Source organism: Lissotriton helveticus, chromosome 12 (assembly GCF_964261635.1).
Source record: "Lissotriton helveticus chromosome 12, aLisHel1.1, whole genome shotgun sequence".
Classification (NCBI taxonomy): Eukaryota; Metazoa; Chordata; class Amphibia; order Caudata; family Salamandridae; genus Lissotriton; species Lissotriton helveticus.
In genome coordinates this window covers 787,421,299-787,440,503 of record NC_136073.1, presented here as the reverse complement: position 1 = coordinate 787,440,503, position 19,205 = coordinate 787,421,299, and the positions used below count along the sequence as shown (strand labels likewise).

Sequence of the window (19,205 nt, the reverse complement as noted above, 5' to 3'; positions counted from 1 at the left end):
ATTTTGACTTCTTCTATACGTGCAAGCCATGAGAGGCCATAAGACTTCCATTTGGTAAGATCGGACCTTTTGACCGCAAGAAGGTTCCCATAGTTGTGGGCAGCTGGGGCCACGAGTATGGAGTGGTTTTGTAGCCCCAAATAGGGAATTCCATGGTCTGCCCAATGAAAAGGAAATAGTGTACTAAGCCGGGCCCTCGGTGAATGAGGGATAGTCAAACTGAGGATCAAGCATTTCTGTAAGTTGGTCTTGAATCCGTAGGCGCCACTAAATGCCGTCAATTCTGTCATTACTGGTACTAAGATGTTTTCTTGGGTCGGTGAGGGTCAAGAGGACATTGTGCGTATAACATAATCTTGTGGTCCCTCCCACCCATTTGGATGCCCGCTATGCAGGGATTGCTCCGGACCCGCTCTGCAAAAGGCTCCAGTAGAGCATGAAGAGCAAAGGAGACAGGGCAACCCTGCCTGGTTTCCTGCGTGATGGCAAATATCACTGCCATCACTCCATTCATGCACACCCTGACTCCGGGGAAGACTAACCAGTGTGGACCCATTGGCGAAACCACAGGCCGATGTCCATGTTCTCTAGTACTAGGTGTAAATGGGGCCAGTGTACTTGTCAAAGGCCTTTTTGGCATTGACCAATAGCAGGAGGGCAGGCACGCACGAGCACTGCACCTAAAAATTTGGCAAAAAGTATGTAATCCACATTCACTAGATATATGGGACTGTGATTTTTACAATGTAACGGGTCTTTGCCTTCTTTGGGAATTAAACCAATAAGTGCTGCTTGAAAAATACCACAGGCTGTGTAAGGGTGAGCAAAATAATGCTAAAGTTTGATAAGCCACAGAAATAAAAGTGTAGGGAATTGTGAATAAAATTCAAACGTGAACCCATCTGGTCCTAAAGATTTATTGAGCTTCAGTTTTGTGACTGCCATGGAGATGTGCTGAAGGGTAATATCAGATTCCAAGGAGGAGGAGTCCCAGGTCATGAAAAGTAGGTTTAGGAATGAAGTTTAAGTACGTAGAGCTATGAGAATTGGAGGGGGATGTCTTGGGCTATATAAAGATTTATAGAAGGTAGAGAATTCTTTCAGTCTGGCTTTTTGGTAATTAGCTAAAAGTTTACCTGTCTCATTTTGACCTCCATAATATCTAGCATTTTGTCGGATTAATATTAAAGAAGTCTGCTCAGTGGATAACTTTTTAAATTGAAAATGAGCTTTTTTAACATTTTGTAGAGATTCAGAAGAACTGGAATGGTAGAATATATGCTCCAGCTTTTTGATCTCGGTCAATAGGAATTTAGAGGCATTTTCAGCTTTTTTCCTTTTACCTTGAACATAGAGAATGCTAAATCCTCTTGCAGAAGTTGTAAAGGAGCACCATCATTTATGCGTTGAAATATCCTGAGAATCAGAGTGTGAAAAATTCACTGATGAAGTTGGTATATTGCATGTTAAGTATGTGGTCTAAAAGAAGGGAATTTTTGAATCTCCATTGTTTTGGGTGATGACGAATTGGTAATAAATCAAAGTCGGAAATAGTGGGATCGTGATCGGAAATCAAAATAGAACCAATTTCGGCATCTATCATGTTTTGAGCTAGGGATTTGGAGGTAAATATGTAATCCGTTCTAGATTGTGTGCTATGTACTGGAGAGAAGAAGGTGTATTCTCTTGTTCGATTAGCGATTTCTATGGGTCAATCAAAGCTCTTTGCGTTATGGCTAAACAAAAAACTTTGTGCATTTTGGAAGGAATTAATTTAACATTGGAATGCCTATCTAAAATTGGATCAACAATTTGATTGCAATCATCTCCCATGATGAATATTCAGCATTCCGGAGTTGGTCATTAAGATCAAACCCAAAGGAGTTGTTTACTATTGGAGGGCCATACACATTATACATTTAGAAAGGAATTTTGTCAATTAATAGATCAACTCCATTTCATGTACCCTCTGTATTCGAGGATTGGAAATGGTAGTAATGTTGAGTTTCTTACGAATAAGAATTATAGCACCATTTTTTTTCTGTACCGCAGGAGAAAAAAAATACACAACCAACCCAATTTGTTTTTAACTTTAACTCTTCTGTTTCACTTGAACGAGTTTTCTGAAGGAGTGCGACATCCTTTTGTAGTTTAAATAAATGGGAAATAACTCTTTGTCTTTTAATTGGGTTATTTAAACCGTAAAGATTCCTGGAAGGTACTCTGAATGATGACAATAGGGGATTGATAGAATAAAACAGTGCTTACAATGAGCAAACAGTGGATTGGCATATGAAGTACATAGCTTAGAAATGTTCTGGAAAATACAAAATGTAGAAAGAAAAAGCAGTTACAGTGTAAAAGAAAGAAGAAGGCAAGATACAAGAAAAGAATAGCTGTAACAGATAACAAACAAGAAGAAAAAGAAAGTACAAGTCATAAAACTAACAGCTGTTAAACATACCTAGGTGGAGAATATCCATGTCCGCTTAGGGTGTGGGGGAAACCCATGAAAGACTAGGTGAACACAGGGGAACTCCAGACAGTCATCATAACATCGGGATATTACGTCATGGTATGGACAGATGCTGTAAAGGAAACAACATGTTAATCAGAGGAATTATAAATAACTATACGAACAAACAATCTGTAGAAGTATAGAAAAACAGTTATCCATTTAACTATTCAGTTGAATTTTTTCTACGTTGATGAAGGAAAGATTTATATTTTGCAGGATCATTATATGTCGTTGTGCTATCTTTATAGGTTTCTTTGAAATGGCAAGGGTGAATTAGGCCATATCGAGCATTAATATCTCTGAGCTGTAGGCGAAGATCTAGAAATTGTTTACGTCTGTCTGCTATAACCGTTCCAGCATCTTGAGAGAAATAAAGTTTGTGTTGTTTCTTCATTTTTGCAGCATTGAGGGCTTTTAGGAGGACTGTCTATTTAAAAAAAAAAAAACAAGATGATTACACCTCTTGGCTTGGAGTTAGATCTAGGACCCAGTCTATGAGCACACTGAATGTTGAGCTAAGTAGAAGAAGGAAGATCCAGAACTTTCGGAATGAATGCTTTTAAAATTGTAGAGTCCTTACCATCCACATTTTCTGCTAAACCATACATTCAGAGGTTATTCCTGTGGGTTCTATTCTCTAGAACCTCTGTATGCCTTTTTAAGTTTATTAATTGCATCATGTGGAAGCAGAGTCTTTGATTTCACTGACTTGTTGCTCCTGGTCAGAGACACTCTTGTCCATAAATGACAAATTATCCTCAAGGTTGTGGAGTGTCTTATTAGTCTCCTCCATGAAGGGTCTCAATGCTGGTATTTCTTCTAATATTAATTCCATAAATATGGGAGAAGGTTTAACTGGAGAAGGAGAATCTTTCTTTGGACGTTTATTTAAAGGAGAAGGCAATGATTTGACAGAGAGTTGAGTTTTAGGACTTACCACGGGTGCTGGGTCTGCCATGCTGACTTGTGCTTCTGCCATGGTTAACATACACTTGTTTCTTGAATATAAAAAGTGGCAGCAATCTTGTGAGAAAGCAGAGGAAGAGCTATGGGGAGATTTCCAGTGACGTACTCTCCCCATAAAATGGATGGCCAAACAATACTTGGTTACAAGTGTTCCACTAAGAATGTTATTATGGAGGCAGAAACGTATGAGTAAAAAGTATACTGCATAATCAAAATACAATATTACGTAACCTGTAGCACTATAGTGAGAAATCCATACAGTGTATTTTTAGCATGTGTCGCCTCACATGATTATATTAGGACATAAGAGAGAATATGTATGTTAAAGACATAGCAGTAGCACATAAAATAAAATAATATTCCTTGAAAAATAAGTTCCTCACATAGTCACTCAGATAACATAAGGGAATGGATAAGAGAACATTGTATGAGAAAAGATAATGAAGTACATAGTATCCATAAAAGAAAGGTGGAACAATCTGGATTCTTCACTTGGTATTAATTAAATAATCGCTCAAAATATCTATGATGCAGCAGGCAACACAAATAAACTGAAACTAGTCAAACTGTAAATTAGCTTGCCGACCTAGGGATTCAAAATCTAGCATTCTCTGAATGAAGCTTCTTAGTAATGTGCAATGTAGCAGTAAAGACGTAAAAAGGCTGCCATTTGCAGGAGTGGAAAATTATATCTCCAAGGATTCCATCAGAGAAGAAGAATAAACAGCTTCCATGAAGACAGGGTATCACTTGCCTCAGTTATGATGCAAGCCAAGTCATTCCAAGTCCTCCCTTAGGGTGCACCAGCACGACTTAAAAAGTTCCATGCAGTGCAATACAAGAAGCACAAAATGGCTGTTGTCATTAGGAGAAACGTCGCAATGCTGCAAAAATCAGTAAAAACGAGCCAAAACGGTCAGCAAAGAGTTCAATTGCTCAAAGTCATCCTCCAGAGGGCAGTGCCTGTGTTATCAGGAGGAAAGAAAGGAGCTCTTCGTTAAAAGCGAGTGGTCCCCTGGATCATCGGCACGGAACTCCGCGGCCATCGTGGCAGCGCCCAAGTCCCACCCCCCTCTGCAAAGCAGTCTAAAGTGCACAAAAAGACTTCAGACTAACTGGGATTCAGGGACATTTGCATGTATAAGTGCTAATAGACGTGTTCCATCTTTGGTTGGAGTGAGGCTTGCTTAATATATATGGAGCACTGGGATTTGCTGTTTTCTAAGGTTGACTTTACTGTGCAAACATGTGCTTCTGTGGTGGATGGTTAGGTGGGCATTCAGATGTGACCCACTTATGGGTGTTTGTGGCGGTATATTTTCGACAGGAGGCAGGTGAGTAACGCATGTGCCAGCGACATGTGGATTGGGGTGATATGTCAACAGTGTACAGGTGGGTGATGTCCTTACATACAATGATGTGCATATAATTCTTTTATGACAGAGCCTGCCATCATTTGTACTACATAAGGCAATATCATCCAAAAATGTAATCCTACAAGGGGCAGAGCAAGCAGCCATGTGTCTTTTTTTTAGGACTGGAGCATGTGGGCAAACGTTCATTGTATAGGGCAAGTATGTAGGCATGTGTACCACCAAGGAATGGAGCATACATTCATGTTCCTCCACAACGCTGCAGGAGCGGATCTTGCTGGCATGTGTTATTGTTATAGGCAAAGTGTGTGGACTCAAAGTAATCTAACTGTGTCCCGAAACTCTGTGCAGATGTGGTTCTAATGGGTACTGTTCCCTCTTATTAATATTTGTCTCGGAATAAGTGCAGACTCAAACCAGGAAACCTTTTTATCACACTGTGAATGTGCTACTGAGTGCCATGCATGTCCAAGGTATCGCAATGGTTCGCAGGACTCATCAAAAAGTGGGTCCAGTTGTAATTGTTTTCCAAGTTTTGTGTGTGTGTTTGTAGCTTTATCATCATGAGTAACTGAATGGCATTTGGGGTTTCAAAGCTGTCCTAAGTATTAATGACCTGTGTATATAATGCTTAGGTGTCAATCCTAACATATGCACTGAATATACATTGGGTTAGTGAGTGACTGGTGACTAAGTGCTGAACTTCAATATGTTAAGTGCAAACAATGGTCATACATAAAGACAGAACATCACATAACAGTGTGTCCACATTCAGATACAGTAGTCTCAGACAAGGTAGCTTATTTCTTTGTTTCGTTGGGACTCCGTGTGGACTGATATCAAAACAGAACGTCGACGTTTCGACCCTAGAGAAATGCGCTTGTTATATGCATCAATGGCAGGTCTTCATCAGGACTGCAAGAGGGTAGGACAGCCTTCCTGTCGGTTTTGATTTCTTCTTACTATTCTTGTTGGAGCAAGGTGGAGATTATCAGCCGAGACACTCCCAGTGCGCGATTCGCACGAGTATTTCTGTTGTTCTTAAGCGTAATCTTCAACACCAGCCGGTGTGAAGGTGACGAGTGGCAGTGCCGCCTTTGTGATCACTCGCTTCACTGTGCGGACTCCTAATTCCGTCTGTCTCCACAAGGACGTCTTGATTCCGTTTGCCCGTGTCAGAAATACTCGTGCAAATCGCGCACTGGGAGTGTGTCGGCTGACACACTCCACCTTGCTCCAGCAAGAATAGTAAGAAGAAATCAAAACCGACATTCTGTTTTGATATCAGCCCACACGGAGTCCCAACGAAACAAAGAAATAAGCTACCTTGTCTGAGACTACTGTATCTGAATGTGGACACACTGTTATGTAATGTTCTGTCTTTATGTATGACCATTGTTTGCACTTAACCTATTGAAGTTCAGCACTTAGTCACCAGTCACTCACTCACCCAATGTATATTCAGTGCATATGTTATGTTATTTTGTTTGGACAGCGTTGATAAAACCGTGAATTAATTCTTCACAAGGTTAATACAACCGATTTACCTGTATAACTATTGTGGTCAGTGTGTGTTTCTCCTATATCCTTATGGGATATAGCTGTGTTGAAGTATCCACTACTTTTCCTCAAATTAATTGCTTAATTACCTCACCCAGGTTCTGAGGGTCACTGGGTTACCGCAATATTTCTAATAGGTGTCAATCCTGGCAGCTGAAAATGAGATGCCTGCTTATGCATGACCTTAAAGCAGACCTGATGTTTTTGAAGGAGGAAATTAATGGCTTATAGGGCATGTTTGTTCGCGGATGCCCCTACAGCGACTAATAGGCTCAGTAGTCTTCTGAAGTGACCGACACCAAACAACAAGTAACCTAGTCTTCCTGGCATCGCCATTACTTTGAAAAAAGTATTTTTACACTGACTGGTTTGAAAAGCTAGATCCTGCACTGGAATCATATTACATATATATAGCTTTGGAAGCATGTTTCAAGACTGTTCTGATGCATCAGAGATGTCAAGTGTGCTGAATCCGATGTCTGTGACACCCACAGTTGGCTATTGTTTTAGTCTTTCAAAAAAGGAGAGCTCAAATGAGAAAGAAGTCGCTCTCTGTAACACCAAATGTGTCTGTTCCACAGCACAGATCAGGAACTGAAAGATTGTGGGCGTTTCTAAGTTCCTCAGAGCAGAACTGCTAGAGAGCCAGCTTCAGAGTGAGAAGTGTTGGCGGAAATGAGGGTTGAGTGGCATTGGCAGTTATCCTGTGGGGCAGTCTGTGGACTTAAGGGTGCCTGAAAACCAGTAAGTGGGGTCACATGTCTATCGTGCCCTCTTAGATACCTAAGCCAAATTGTGTTTCCAAGGTTGTTGTACCTGCTATAAAGAATGACACTGCTTGCTCTGAAGATCAATGTGATATTACAGTGTGATATGCATGTGCCAAGCCAAACCCCTTCTACACTGAGCAAGGGGGACAGTACAAAGATGGTAGTGCAGTGGATGTGATACTCAAAAACATAGGGGAAGCAGGAGGTCCAGGCACTTGTCACAAATGTGTGGTGAATGAAGTGGAACCTGCCATGAAGTATAATATGTACAATTCTATTTTGCAATGGGATTTTTCCATTTTAATGATAAGCGACCTAGACAAATGAGCCTTATGTACACGATAACGTGACTTATATAGGGGATCTTGAAATGAGACTCCTTTTCTCCTACTTTGTGGAGGCTTTCAGAAATTTGATCGATGATGTGGCAGAAACCATCCTCTGCACCTGCAATTTCAAGGACGACCCCATGCAAGAATACGCTAAGAATGGGTGATACATTTTACTCCATAATAAAACTAATTCTCTAGTGGTTCAGGTGGCTACCTCCAGGTAAAGGCCTAATGTCTTCTCAAGTTTGCCACCAAATAAAGTCCAAATAATGGAATCTGTGACAAAAGTGTCTTTGCGTTTTGGTCTCTGTCTTTGAGATGGCTTTATTATTGCCAGCTGGGTGGCAAGATGTAACTATCACTTGTGGAGGGAGCTGAGGACCCGACACACTAAAAGATGAGTCGGGCTTTCTGCAGTCCAGAAACTCTTTTATTGTGCACTGTGATATACATCGGAGCTTTCAACTTTGCAATGACCTAAGTTTGATAGGGATCAACCTTTTAGGAAGCAACTCTAATTGAAGAATCCTACCAAGGGCCGAGAGCATACTAAATAAAGAACAGAACCTCAGGCCTTCCCTGCAGCAATGTCTGTATTTCAGAGAAAGGTGCTTTTTATACTCGCCTCACAGCCTGTCGTGCTCAGGGAAGTGGATTGATCAGCTCTTTTTGCAGTGGCCAGGACTAACTCGACTAGTCTTCCATTTAGAACTTTTATTTATTTATTTTAAGGTTTTATAGAGAGCAAATTTGACCTGTGAGGGTATCAGAGCGCTTTACATATTCATGGGGTAATACAGAGGTGGGTCATCGTAGGAGAGAAAGTACATCAGGGAGGGTCGCGGGGTCATAAGGAGGGCAGGATATCACACAAGTACAGTACATTAGGGATAGGGGAAAACTGTACATCAGGGCATTATGAGGAGACAGAGTCATACAATAGGCAGGATATCACATGAGTCCTGTACAGGGTCGCAGAAATAGTCTCTCAGGTGGCTGTGGAGCGGGATTATCCAAGAAATTTACCCATAAGGAAGGATTTAGCCTCTTTTTTGAAGCGTGCCAGGGAAGGGATTCTTCTGATATCAGGAGGGAGGGAGTTCCATATTCTTGGTGCAGTCCCGGTGAAAGCCCGATTGTGGGTTTTTATTTTCCTGAAGCGTGCAGGCCGGAGGAGGAGGGCATTGGTCGATCGTAGGTTTCTGCTTCCTCCGGATATCACAAGCTTCTGTGCAAGATACGCAGGGGAGTTAGAGTGTAAGGCCTTGTGCGTGATGCATGCAAGCTTGAGGTGGATCCTAGCCTCGAAGGGAAGCCATTTCAAAGCTTTCAGGTGGGGAGTGATGTGATCAAATTTTCTGGAGCCTGTAAGTAGTCTAGCGGCTGCGTTGAGGCAGGCTTTTAAGGGAGCCAGCGAGGTCTTGGGTAAGCCGGAGAGGGTTGAGCAACCATATTCTAGTCTAGAGATAACTAGTGATTGGACTGCTAGTTTTAGGTCAGGAGCGTCAAGGAAGGGTTTCAGTTTCCATAGATAGCTCAGGTGGAATCTGGCAGATTTGGCCATTGCGTTGATGTGGTCTCGCATGTTTAGGTTGTTACCCAGGGTAATTCCCAGAGATTTGGCCGAGTCCACAATGGTTGGGGTACAGTTTAAGGCTGTGATGGCTTTAATCCAAGACTGGATCTCAGGGTTGCTCTTGGGCGGGGAGGTTCAAAGGAACTCGTTTTTCTTAGCATTGAGTTTGAGTTGGTTGGAGGAGAGCCATCTGACGGTCACTTTCAGGGCTTCATTCAAGGTGAGGATCTCCTTCAGAGAGGAGATTTTTATATAGATCTGGGTGTCATCAGCGTACATGTGGAAGGAGATGTTTGCAGTGCGAAGGACTTCGGCAAGGGGTTCTAAATAGAGATTGAAGAGGGTGGGGAAAACGTTGATCCTTGAGGGACTCCCACCGTGACCACGGAGGAAGCAGACAGATCGCCATTGAAAAGGAATCTCTGAGAACGGTTTTGAAGGTAGGAACTAAACCAGTCGAGGACTGTGCCATCTAATCCCATCCTCTGTTTGAGGCGTTCGAGTAGCATCTCGTGGTTGACTGCGTCGAAGGCCGAGGATAGATCGAGGAGGATTAGAAGACAGGTTTTGTCTTGGTCAAGGGCTTGAAGAGCGTCATCGACAATGTGGAGCATGGTGGTTTCAGTGCTGTGTCCTGGTCGGAAGCCGGATTGGCAGTCGTCGAGTAGATGGAAGTTGTTGATGTGGTGACTTAGCTGTAAATTTACACACTTTTCCAACACTTTGGCCAGGAGAGGAATATTGGAAATTGGTCTAAAGTTGTCTGGGGAGGCTGGGTCCAATGATGTTTTTTTCAGAATGGGGAGGACTTAGCCAGCTTTCAGTGAGGCCGGAATTGATCCCTGCCGGAGAGAGGCGTTGATTATCGTAGTCCAGCTAGGAATGATGGATTTTGCAACGGCCGCGAGACAGTTTGAAGGGAGCGGGTCGTTGAAATGGTTATTAGGGTTCAGGGTGGAAAGGATTTTTGCGACAGCGTCTTCATCGTAGGGTGTGAATTCGGACCAGTGTGCTAGATTCTTCGGTGAGGACCATGGCGGCAAGGTGAGAGGCGTTGGAAGGTCAAGGGATGGAGGGGGGAGTGAGGCCGCCTTGAGTTCGATATCTAAAGTTTTGATTTTGGTTGCGAAATACGAGGAGAAGTCCTCAGAGGAGATGAGAGACTTAGGGTTTTCTTTCACTGTTTTGGATAGTTTGTTTGATTGGAGTTTGACCATCTCAAAGAGTTTGTGTGGTCTGTTCTGGGCATTTCCTTATTCCGCTCTGAAAAACTCTTTTTTTGAGTTGACGGTATTCTTGTTGTAAGTGTTTCTGGCCTGGCGAAGAAGTTTTAGGTGGTCAGCCGAGGGGTGCTGTCTCCAGATTCTTTCGGTTTGTTGGAGGTATCTCCTCTCGTCGTTGAGGGAACCAGTGAACCATGGGTTTCTATCTTTGACTTGAGTTCTTTTTAGTTTAGGAGGGGCTAGGGCATCCAGGATATTCGACATAGTAACAGAGTAGTGATCATTAAGGTCACTGGCTGAGGTGATGTGGTGGGGGGGGAGGTCGGCTTTGCAGCGAGTCTCAAGTTCATTGAGGTCGAGGTTTTTGGTATCTCTGACCCAGCGTTTAGGGAGCACCGGTTGTGGTGTCCTTGACCTGCGTGTGCCAGGTAGCAGGAAGGTGATAGCATGGAGGTCTGACCAGTCGCAGGGGTCAATCGATATGAGTTTGATGGTTGTCTGCTTGGAGATGATCCAGTCTAGAGTGGCCCCTTTCGAGTGTGTTGGGAGAGGGCAAGCTTGGGTCAGGGCAAGATCGGACATGAGGTCTTTAATGGCGTTGACATGGGGGTCCTTAAGGTCGTTCCAGTGCAGGTTGAAGTCACCGAGGAAAATGTCTTTGGTGTTGGGGGAGTTCTTAGCTGTGATAACTTACATGATGTAGTCAGTGAAGGATTCGTTATTGCCTGTGGGGGGGTAAAATATGTGTAGGTTACAGAGGCGGGTGGTGCTACTGCAGACTGAGAGGGCTAGATATTCGCAGGCATCGGTGGTATCCGTTAAAAGTTCTGTGACAAGGAGGTTAGAGCGATGGATGCAGGCGATTCCGCTACCTTTTTTGTTATGTGGTCTGTCTAGCCTGGCAATGTTGAAGTTGGGGGAATTAAGAGGTCGAGGCATGGGGATGATGCGTCGTTAAGCCATGATTCTGTTAGAATGGCTAAGTCTGTGTTGTTGTTCAGGATGAGAGCAGCGACATCGGCCGCGTGCTTTAGTTGCTCGCCGGCACCAAATCCAATGACAAGAACACACAGAGACTAGCTTTTAGGGACTTCATAAATGATTTTGAATCATAAAGTGTCATATAAAGAATGTAATAAGGCTTTTACTCAAGGAACCTTCATCTTCCAAAAAGAGTGGTGATGACATCAAAGCCCACTCTAGATCCACGGGCTCTCAAAAGTACATATGAAAAGAGAAATTTCAGACGGACAATGTGATAGAAATGTTGGTTGCATCTGAAATGCATCAGGGACCTTTTGTATTTCGATTTTTCTGGTTCACAGAAAATATCGGCATTTCAAGGTGAAAGACATTCCAATTAAAAGTTCTGCCATTAGCCCCATGTATTTACCTTGCATGTTTCCAAAAGTGTATGCCATGGAAGGTACTTGACTGCAGTTAACTGGGAGTGCAGATCTTTCCTTACTTGGGTAACTGGCTCCTGGATGGTGTCTTCGAGGAAGGGATATTAAATGCAGCACACAAGACTATTACACTTTTAAATAAGCTTAGCTTTTCCTAGAACTTTCAAAATAAAATTCACATCAAGAAGATTCAATTAACCAGAGCAGAAATGGACACTAAGGGAATCCTTCACAGAAACTTTTCATACCCACACCGAACACGTTTGTAGTAGCAGAACAGTGAATTACAGATTAACTTTTGACGAAAAAGAACATTTTTGTTGATGAGTTTGTTTCTAAGACATTTTTGTTGAAATAAACTGTGAGGTTAAAAAATGGATAATATTGAAAAAAAATCTAGGATGGTGGCTGCTGGATGGTCAATTGAATGGTCACGGTTTAGTCTCTTGGACTGTAAAATTCAAGCTAAAATCGATGAGAGCCAAAGTTATTGTTTATTTGAAAAACCTAGTCGCCATCCGAGCAACTTGTCGGTACTCGGAGCACATGAGGTTGGGTCTATTGCCTCCGTTGCCTTTTTCCCTCTGAATGCAAGGAAGGTAGGTATTGCTGTTGACAGACTATATCACGGCTGTGAACTTCGTAAACAAGTGCAGGGCAATGGGCTCATTGAAGATGTTCGGGGAACAAAGATGTTCAATCTCCAGGAACCTCTGTATTTGACACAAGAAAGTATTGTTTTAAGTAGATGCTATTGACCCGATTCAGACCTCTTCAGTAGCATGGATACAATATTATTGCAGGTTGCTATAAAAACCCTGATTTTCTTTTTTTTTTTTACATACCACCTTGGACTTGTGACAGTAGAAATAGCATCCTCCATGTTTTCTGCAACAGGAAATGTGATGTTTATCAATTGAACAGTCCCAGAGAATGTCTAATAGAACTCATGTGTAAGGTGAATGTGTTCATCAGAATTACAAGCCACAGAATGAGTAATATCTGTGCTATTGCTTTGTTAATTTCAGTTTCTGTGCCCACAGGGCATTTTCATCAGTTACCACACTGAACCTTAAGCTAGTGTGCCAATAAAGGCTGTTCTGCAGGCTCCTGTATAACTGAGTGCCTACTCTTCAAAGATATCATAGGCCTCACAGAGATTGCTCTCATCGTAAAATATGTATAATATGCTTCATTAAAAAGTCCAGTCGCTGAATACTTCTTGATCGCTTACTGACCACAGGATCTGTCCCCTCTCTATCTCTTTGTCCCTCAACATCTCGTATTCTCTCTCTCAATTTCTGTCTCCCCTCTTTTCTCATCCTCCCATCTTCTTGCCCTCCTTCCATGGCCCCTGTTAGGTAAATGTCTTTCATCCCACACTTTTGTTTTCTCTCACTCTCTGTAACACAGTGTCTGTTACTTAGTATTTTTCTGTCACCCTCTCTCACATGCTCCCACCCTCTCACTTCCATTTAAACCTTCACTGGCAAACTCCTTCTCCCTCCAACGCTGCCAGCACACTTGTACTCACTGTCATGCTTGCTCTCTGTCACCATAAGTGACTTTGTTATGCGCTGCAACTCACTCCATCATGTGCACTCACTATCACCTGCTGAGAAGAGATCACAAATAAGAATTTAAACTTGGCCAGGATAGGTTTTGCAGGGACATAAAATAATGTGGTGTGGGTGTATTTGAATCTTCGTTGGAGTATTTGAATCTTTAATAGGTGTGGACCTCAAAGCTTTAACTGCTAAAGGGTCAAACTTCAGACCCGGGCATTCAGACCTAAGCTGCGAAAAAACAGCGTCTTCTTTTTAGAGGACAGTACTTGGTAAGCTGTTATGCTTGGGTGTTGGTTCAGTCCCAAAAAGTAGTGAAAAGAGAAAAATACAAAATGACCAGTGTGACCAGTCAGCTGGACGAGAAGCCTTATGAAGTATTTACATGGCAAGAATGCTCAAAAACATTTAGTGCTGCCAGTTTGTGCTGATGACAGAAAATGCGTATACAATACATGAGAAGACTCTTCTTTTCGCCTCAGAAAAAGGTTACATTTGGACCACTATTTTTATGTAGAAGTGCCCTGTGGTCATCGGGCTGTGATAAAGTTATAACAGGTACCCTGTAAAGGAGGAAGAGGCAGTGGTTGGATGGAAACTGAAAGAGCACAGGAAGCAGGTTTATCCTACATCTTGCTTACTGCTCTGTGGGATCAACGTTTTGTGGTTTCTCAGATGATGGTTCCAGCTTTTAAACTTGTATACAGTTGAGTAGTGAAATACCCTGCCTCCAAATGTTGTCTTCTGGGTTACCTTCAGTCAAGTGAGTGAGAGAGTTACGGAGCTTGTCGGTGGATATTTTTCTGCTCTCTTTTGCAAGGGAAAAGTGATTTAGAGTTGATCTGGCCTTCCTTCTAAGGGGGTGACAGAGTTCCATCTCAGGCAGTCTGTTCAGGTGCCGGTTTTCTTTCTGGAATGTTACCATGAGGAGAAGGGAAATGACTGGATCTAAACTAGAATGGTGTGGCGTGCAAAAAACGATGGATTTAACCCAGATCTGTGACTGGGCTGATTGATGCATTCAGCATTATGTCCATCGCCTATTCTTTCTACCGTCATGAAAAATGAAGGAAATACTGCTTAGGCTACATTCTAAATGGGCTCTCTGCTGCTAGATTACCAGGCCTGGTGAATAGAGGTTAAACACACAGGTTTTGTTTCCTGTGGAGGTGTTACAGAGAACTAGCTATAATAAATCAAATGGTTTTGCGATGGATAGTGCCATGCTTTAGGGAGTATTTTGATTCAGCCACCACTACTCTGCCTGTAGGAATAGTTGCATACTTCACTAGGCAAAGAGCGACCACTGCAGCCTTCTAAGGTGGGATACCATTGGCGGAGAGCTGGAAGGTGGACACCTGGTCTTCTCTTTCTACTTTAGCAAAACATCTTTGCTCTGATTGATATGCTATGGTTTTAGCTTTGATGTCTAATAGCACGTCCTCTGTGGTCCTGTTATATTTTGTCTTATCTGCGTCCCCCAAGACTCTGACAACTCCCATTTCAATCTATTTGAATACTGCCGGGCTTTCTTTCCTAAATACAACATCTGCCGGGAAAATAGTATCAGTCAACTGGAAAATGAAGGTGTGCCCAAGATAAGGTGAGGTTGGTTTAAATATGTTCCATTTGCAGATTCTGTATCACCCGCTCACCTCCCACACATAACTTCTCATGCCTTTTGGGTTGACAAATTCATGAAACAGAAGTGGTTTTTCCAGAGTGTGCCATTTATATACTCTAGTGTTGCCATATCCAGTTCCCGTCAAGCAATGCTTGTGTGAGATTTGGGAAATAGGTAGCGCGACCCTGCATGGTGTCAGTGTTTTAATGAATTCCTTCCCTACAGCTTTGGTACCTCAAGGATAAATAGTTTTAAAAAGTTCCAGCTGTCCATCGCTATGGTTGGGATATTTCAGGGATCCTGTAGAGGGAAGCATTCTATCTGCTAGAACCAATGTTATAGAGGTTACATATCTTTTTCGTTACAACTAGCTGCAGAACGTGTGGTTAGTGTTTTCAAATAGCGGTGGAGCATGCATCTGTTTTGCTCCTATAGACCAAGCAAGCTGACATGTTACTCATAGGGGATGGGCAAACAGATGCCTGTTCTTCATAGGAGCAAGTGTGTGGGCAAGCAGTTTGTTAAGGATTCCCGGTCCCCTCTGTGCATTCCAGAACTAACTGCGGCTTTGCAAGAGTCCTTGTGGATCTCTGGAAGCCTGAACAGAGCAAGGTGATCCAACTTACACAGAGTATAAAGGGGATTTTGTATAGAACTATACCAGAAATCTCTAGGAGTGTGAGAAACCCTAGATGACCCATTATTGGCCATTCTTGTCTACCACGGTAATGCCTACAGACAGAGATGGGTAGATCATTTGTTGAACAGAAATGAGGGATCCAAAGAGCGGACAGAATTTAAAATGGCCTAGGCAGGGACACAGCATGACCTGTCACTTCGCACCACAGCACCTTGCAATTCACATACTTTCTGTGGTGAGCATTAGGCTCTTGTGTCCTAAACTCCACATTTTTTATGCATACAGCAGAACACAAAGCAAGGGTTCACTGATTTTGGTGACGTAAATGTCATGTAAGTGTCTCGGGTGGAATAAAAAGTGATTACCTATTTTAAGAGGCATTTGGGAGAACGCAATCAGGATAGTCTGGCCCCAAATTAGGTGAGATATACACAGAAATCACTTTGAATCCCGTACCTTCCTGCCCTGGTTGAACTCTTGCTAACTGAATAATGAACCGAGTAGCAAGATCCTAACCAAAAATGGAACTGTTGTCTAGGTGTACTTAATGATTAACTTAATTGTTCTGCAGTTATCTTTCCCTTGCTCCCGAATATTTTCTTCACTTCTGGCAATGAATGGTCTCTGCTGTTTGGAGACTAATGGGTTTAAACTTCAATGACCTAAAAGTTTCCAAAGTCAGGAAGCCCTTGTGCTTTCTCCTAGACATTTACTTGACCCAGTTGGGAGTATGGTTTGCAGAGTTCTTCATGTAGCTGTACAGGAGTTATTTATGGTTGAGCAATGAAATGTGATGTCTTGTTGTGTGAAATCTAATGATCTCTTTCTATCCCCCTCTTTAGATGTAGTGAGCTGCCTCTGCCATGACGGACGAGACCCCTCCACAGCTTGTGGACTACTTTGTGGTAGCCGGCTTGACCAGCTCCTCAAAACCCTTGGAAGAGGAGAGCCTTCGGTTGGCTAGGCCTATTGACCCCATCACTGATGTGGCAGTCATTGTACGCTCACTGGCTGAGGAAGTGCCTCAGGGCTTCACCTGCATTGAGGCCACACCCTCGGGATATCCAGCAGACCTCAATTCCAGCATCCTAAACAACCCTCAGATGTTCATCTGCTACAAGCGTGGTCGAGACAAGCCTCCGATCCTTGAGCTGGGGTAGGTAACCAGAAGACCAGGTTCAGTCTCAATAGTAGACTTTGTTCACCGACCAACAAGTCATGTTCATTTTCATTTCCTATTATAGATCAATGTATGAATCAAACAAATTAACTGCACGGCTCAGAAATTTAGTTGTCTCTTTTTATTAACTTGTAGCAGATCTATTGAATAATTATTTAAAGGGATGATGAGGAATAATTAATTTAGCTTTGATTTCTAAATGATAAAAATGTGCTGGCATGACTATTGACATTTTTTTACAACTATAGTTTGAATCCAAAATGAAAGAAATGTAAATGTTTTCACATTGACATGAAAATTTATTGAAAATGATCACATTTCAGCCGCTTTTGTACTGCTTTCTCTCTGTAGCGATTGTGTTGTTTTTCCTAGGGATTTGATGTTCAAGGCAATGCCCATGAGCAAGGTGAGCATATTTTGGGATGCAAAATAAGTTTTCTATGTTTGGAAGTTTGTTGAATATTCAGGCCAACAGTCTCAAGAATGCTTAATATTTTCAGCCCAAAAAGGGCTGCCAGTCTCATAAATGTGACTTTTGTAGATCGTTGCTTTGAAGATCTTCATATACTGAGCTGGGCTATATGTGCTGGGGCATCTGACACACTGGTTCAGATACTTATGGTGATTGGTGCGCCAGTCGTGGCATTCGCTGTTGACTCATGTGGCAAACTTGGGAAAAATAGGCCAGTCAGTAAAAACTTCTTTATTTCGCGATGTTTCCAAAGCATATAAAGTACACAGAATAAACAGCAAACACAGTTTGTATAAAACTCTAGAACAAAAATAAAACCAGATAAAAATCATTAAAATGCCAATCAGCCCAACATCGTAATCAAGAATATTATAAAGTGCCCAGTACCAATCGACATTTTGGATAAGTCGCGTTCCGTCAGACTGCAAGACTCCCAAAGAAGACCTCCTCATAAATAGATACTGTATAAAGTGACATATAATTATTGATAAAATCACATTTCATCAGCCCTCAAGGCTCCCAGTCTGAACGAGCTCTCCTGTATTTCCAAGAAGACCAAAGAAATGTGTATGTCACAAAGCATACTAATGGGTCACTAAGGGTTCTAAAAAAAAAAAAAAGGACTGGGCAGCATTGTTTAAAATTATATTTTCTTAAGAGGGAGAATATATCTCAACCTTTGCTTTTGGTAAAAAATGCAGAAAAACAGTATATGAAAGAATAGCCATTTTTGGGAATCGCTTGGTAAAATGAGAATATGTAGATTGCATTTTTTTACATTGCTTTCCAATAATGGAGCAGAAAATTTATTTTTCATTAATGTTCTTTGCCTTTAGAGATTACTTGGGGCTGACAGAACTAAAAGGTGCTATTAGTTCTTGAGACTTTTATTTTTGCTGTGCCACTTGAAAGATAAGCGTGGTTATTTGTTAAGGAATGTCTGTCAAAGTCCGTCACACAGTAACATGCAAACAATGCGATTTGACGCTCTGGCTGGGTACAAAGAAATTGGCCTTTTTAAGCTCTTGCTTATCATTATTTTGGGTAGAAACAATACTTAATTTGAGTCGGTGGTTTCCGATACTTGGCACCGGCACTTAATTGTCGACACCAGTACTTATGACAGCTGCCACGTGGTGGCGCTGTTTGTATAATTTAGAGATGGGCAGACCGTTAATTATATATTCAATATGCATTAAAAACCACTAATAACTGCCACCCAAGCTAATCCCAAAGCTTTGGGGGCATGGAATAGTCTGAATTGTCACACTTGTAGCAGGGTGCTGGTTAGAAGTTGTGTAGGTACTGTTATTGGCAATGCTGGCAGTGGCAATGGGTGGTGCAAGCTGCAGTGGTCTCCTGACCAGAGACTTGGCACTTATTTCTTTACAAATTAGGCACTGGGTCGAAGGTACCAAAGTGACTCTCTGGCACTATGGGGAATTCTTTGTTGGTCCCTGATTTGGAGGTCTGCGAGTTGAGCTATGCCTGCCTGAGTGCTCCTAATCTTTCAGTGTGAGGTTGGCATACAACTCAGTCATCCACATTATCCCATTTATACATTCCATCAAAGAAAAAAAGTTGTTTTGTGATTAACATTGTGTAAAAAGCATATAGAGCTAGCCAGAAGTCTGGGCGATTTCCAATTTGGAGAGAAAACTATGAAAATGATCATGAAAAAGTTCTTACTGCAGCTTGTGTTTGTGATGGGTCACACAGTTTTGTAAACATGAATGAATGGAACCTTTGTCTGTAGAATGTATGTTTAGTTTAAAGATTTGATGTAGATGCTGTGGATGTGATCATTCATTGTATGTAGTGTAACACATTCCATTCTTTATATAGTTAAATTCTCTACATCTTTACTCTTCTCTCTGGGTCTGTTTAGGTGGGATTTCTTGCACCAACTTTCTACATTCCGGCTTTTAAAGAACACCTTGAAACAAATACAGGGACATGCTCAGAAAATAGGGGTTGCCATTTTTAATTCAAATTGTTCG

General features: G+C 42.1%; 1 protein-coding gene across 2 annotated transcripts in view; it reads left to right on the top strand.

Moving 5' to 3' along the window:
• The window catches only part of DENND4B (DENN domain containing 4B), a 294,054-nt gene that overhangs the window by 82,707 nt on the left and 192,142 nt on the right, over positions 1-19,205 (top strand). For both annotated transcript variants that reach the window (XM_078670188.1, XM_078670189.1), the window contains exon 2: positions 16,396-16,709. In XM_078670188.1, coding sequence (XP_078526314.1) covers positions 16,417-16,709 — 293 coding nt within the window. In that variant the 5' untranslated portion in view covers positions 16,396-16,416. The remainder of the gene's footprint in view (positions 1-16,395; positions 16,710-19,205) is intronic.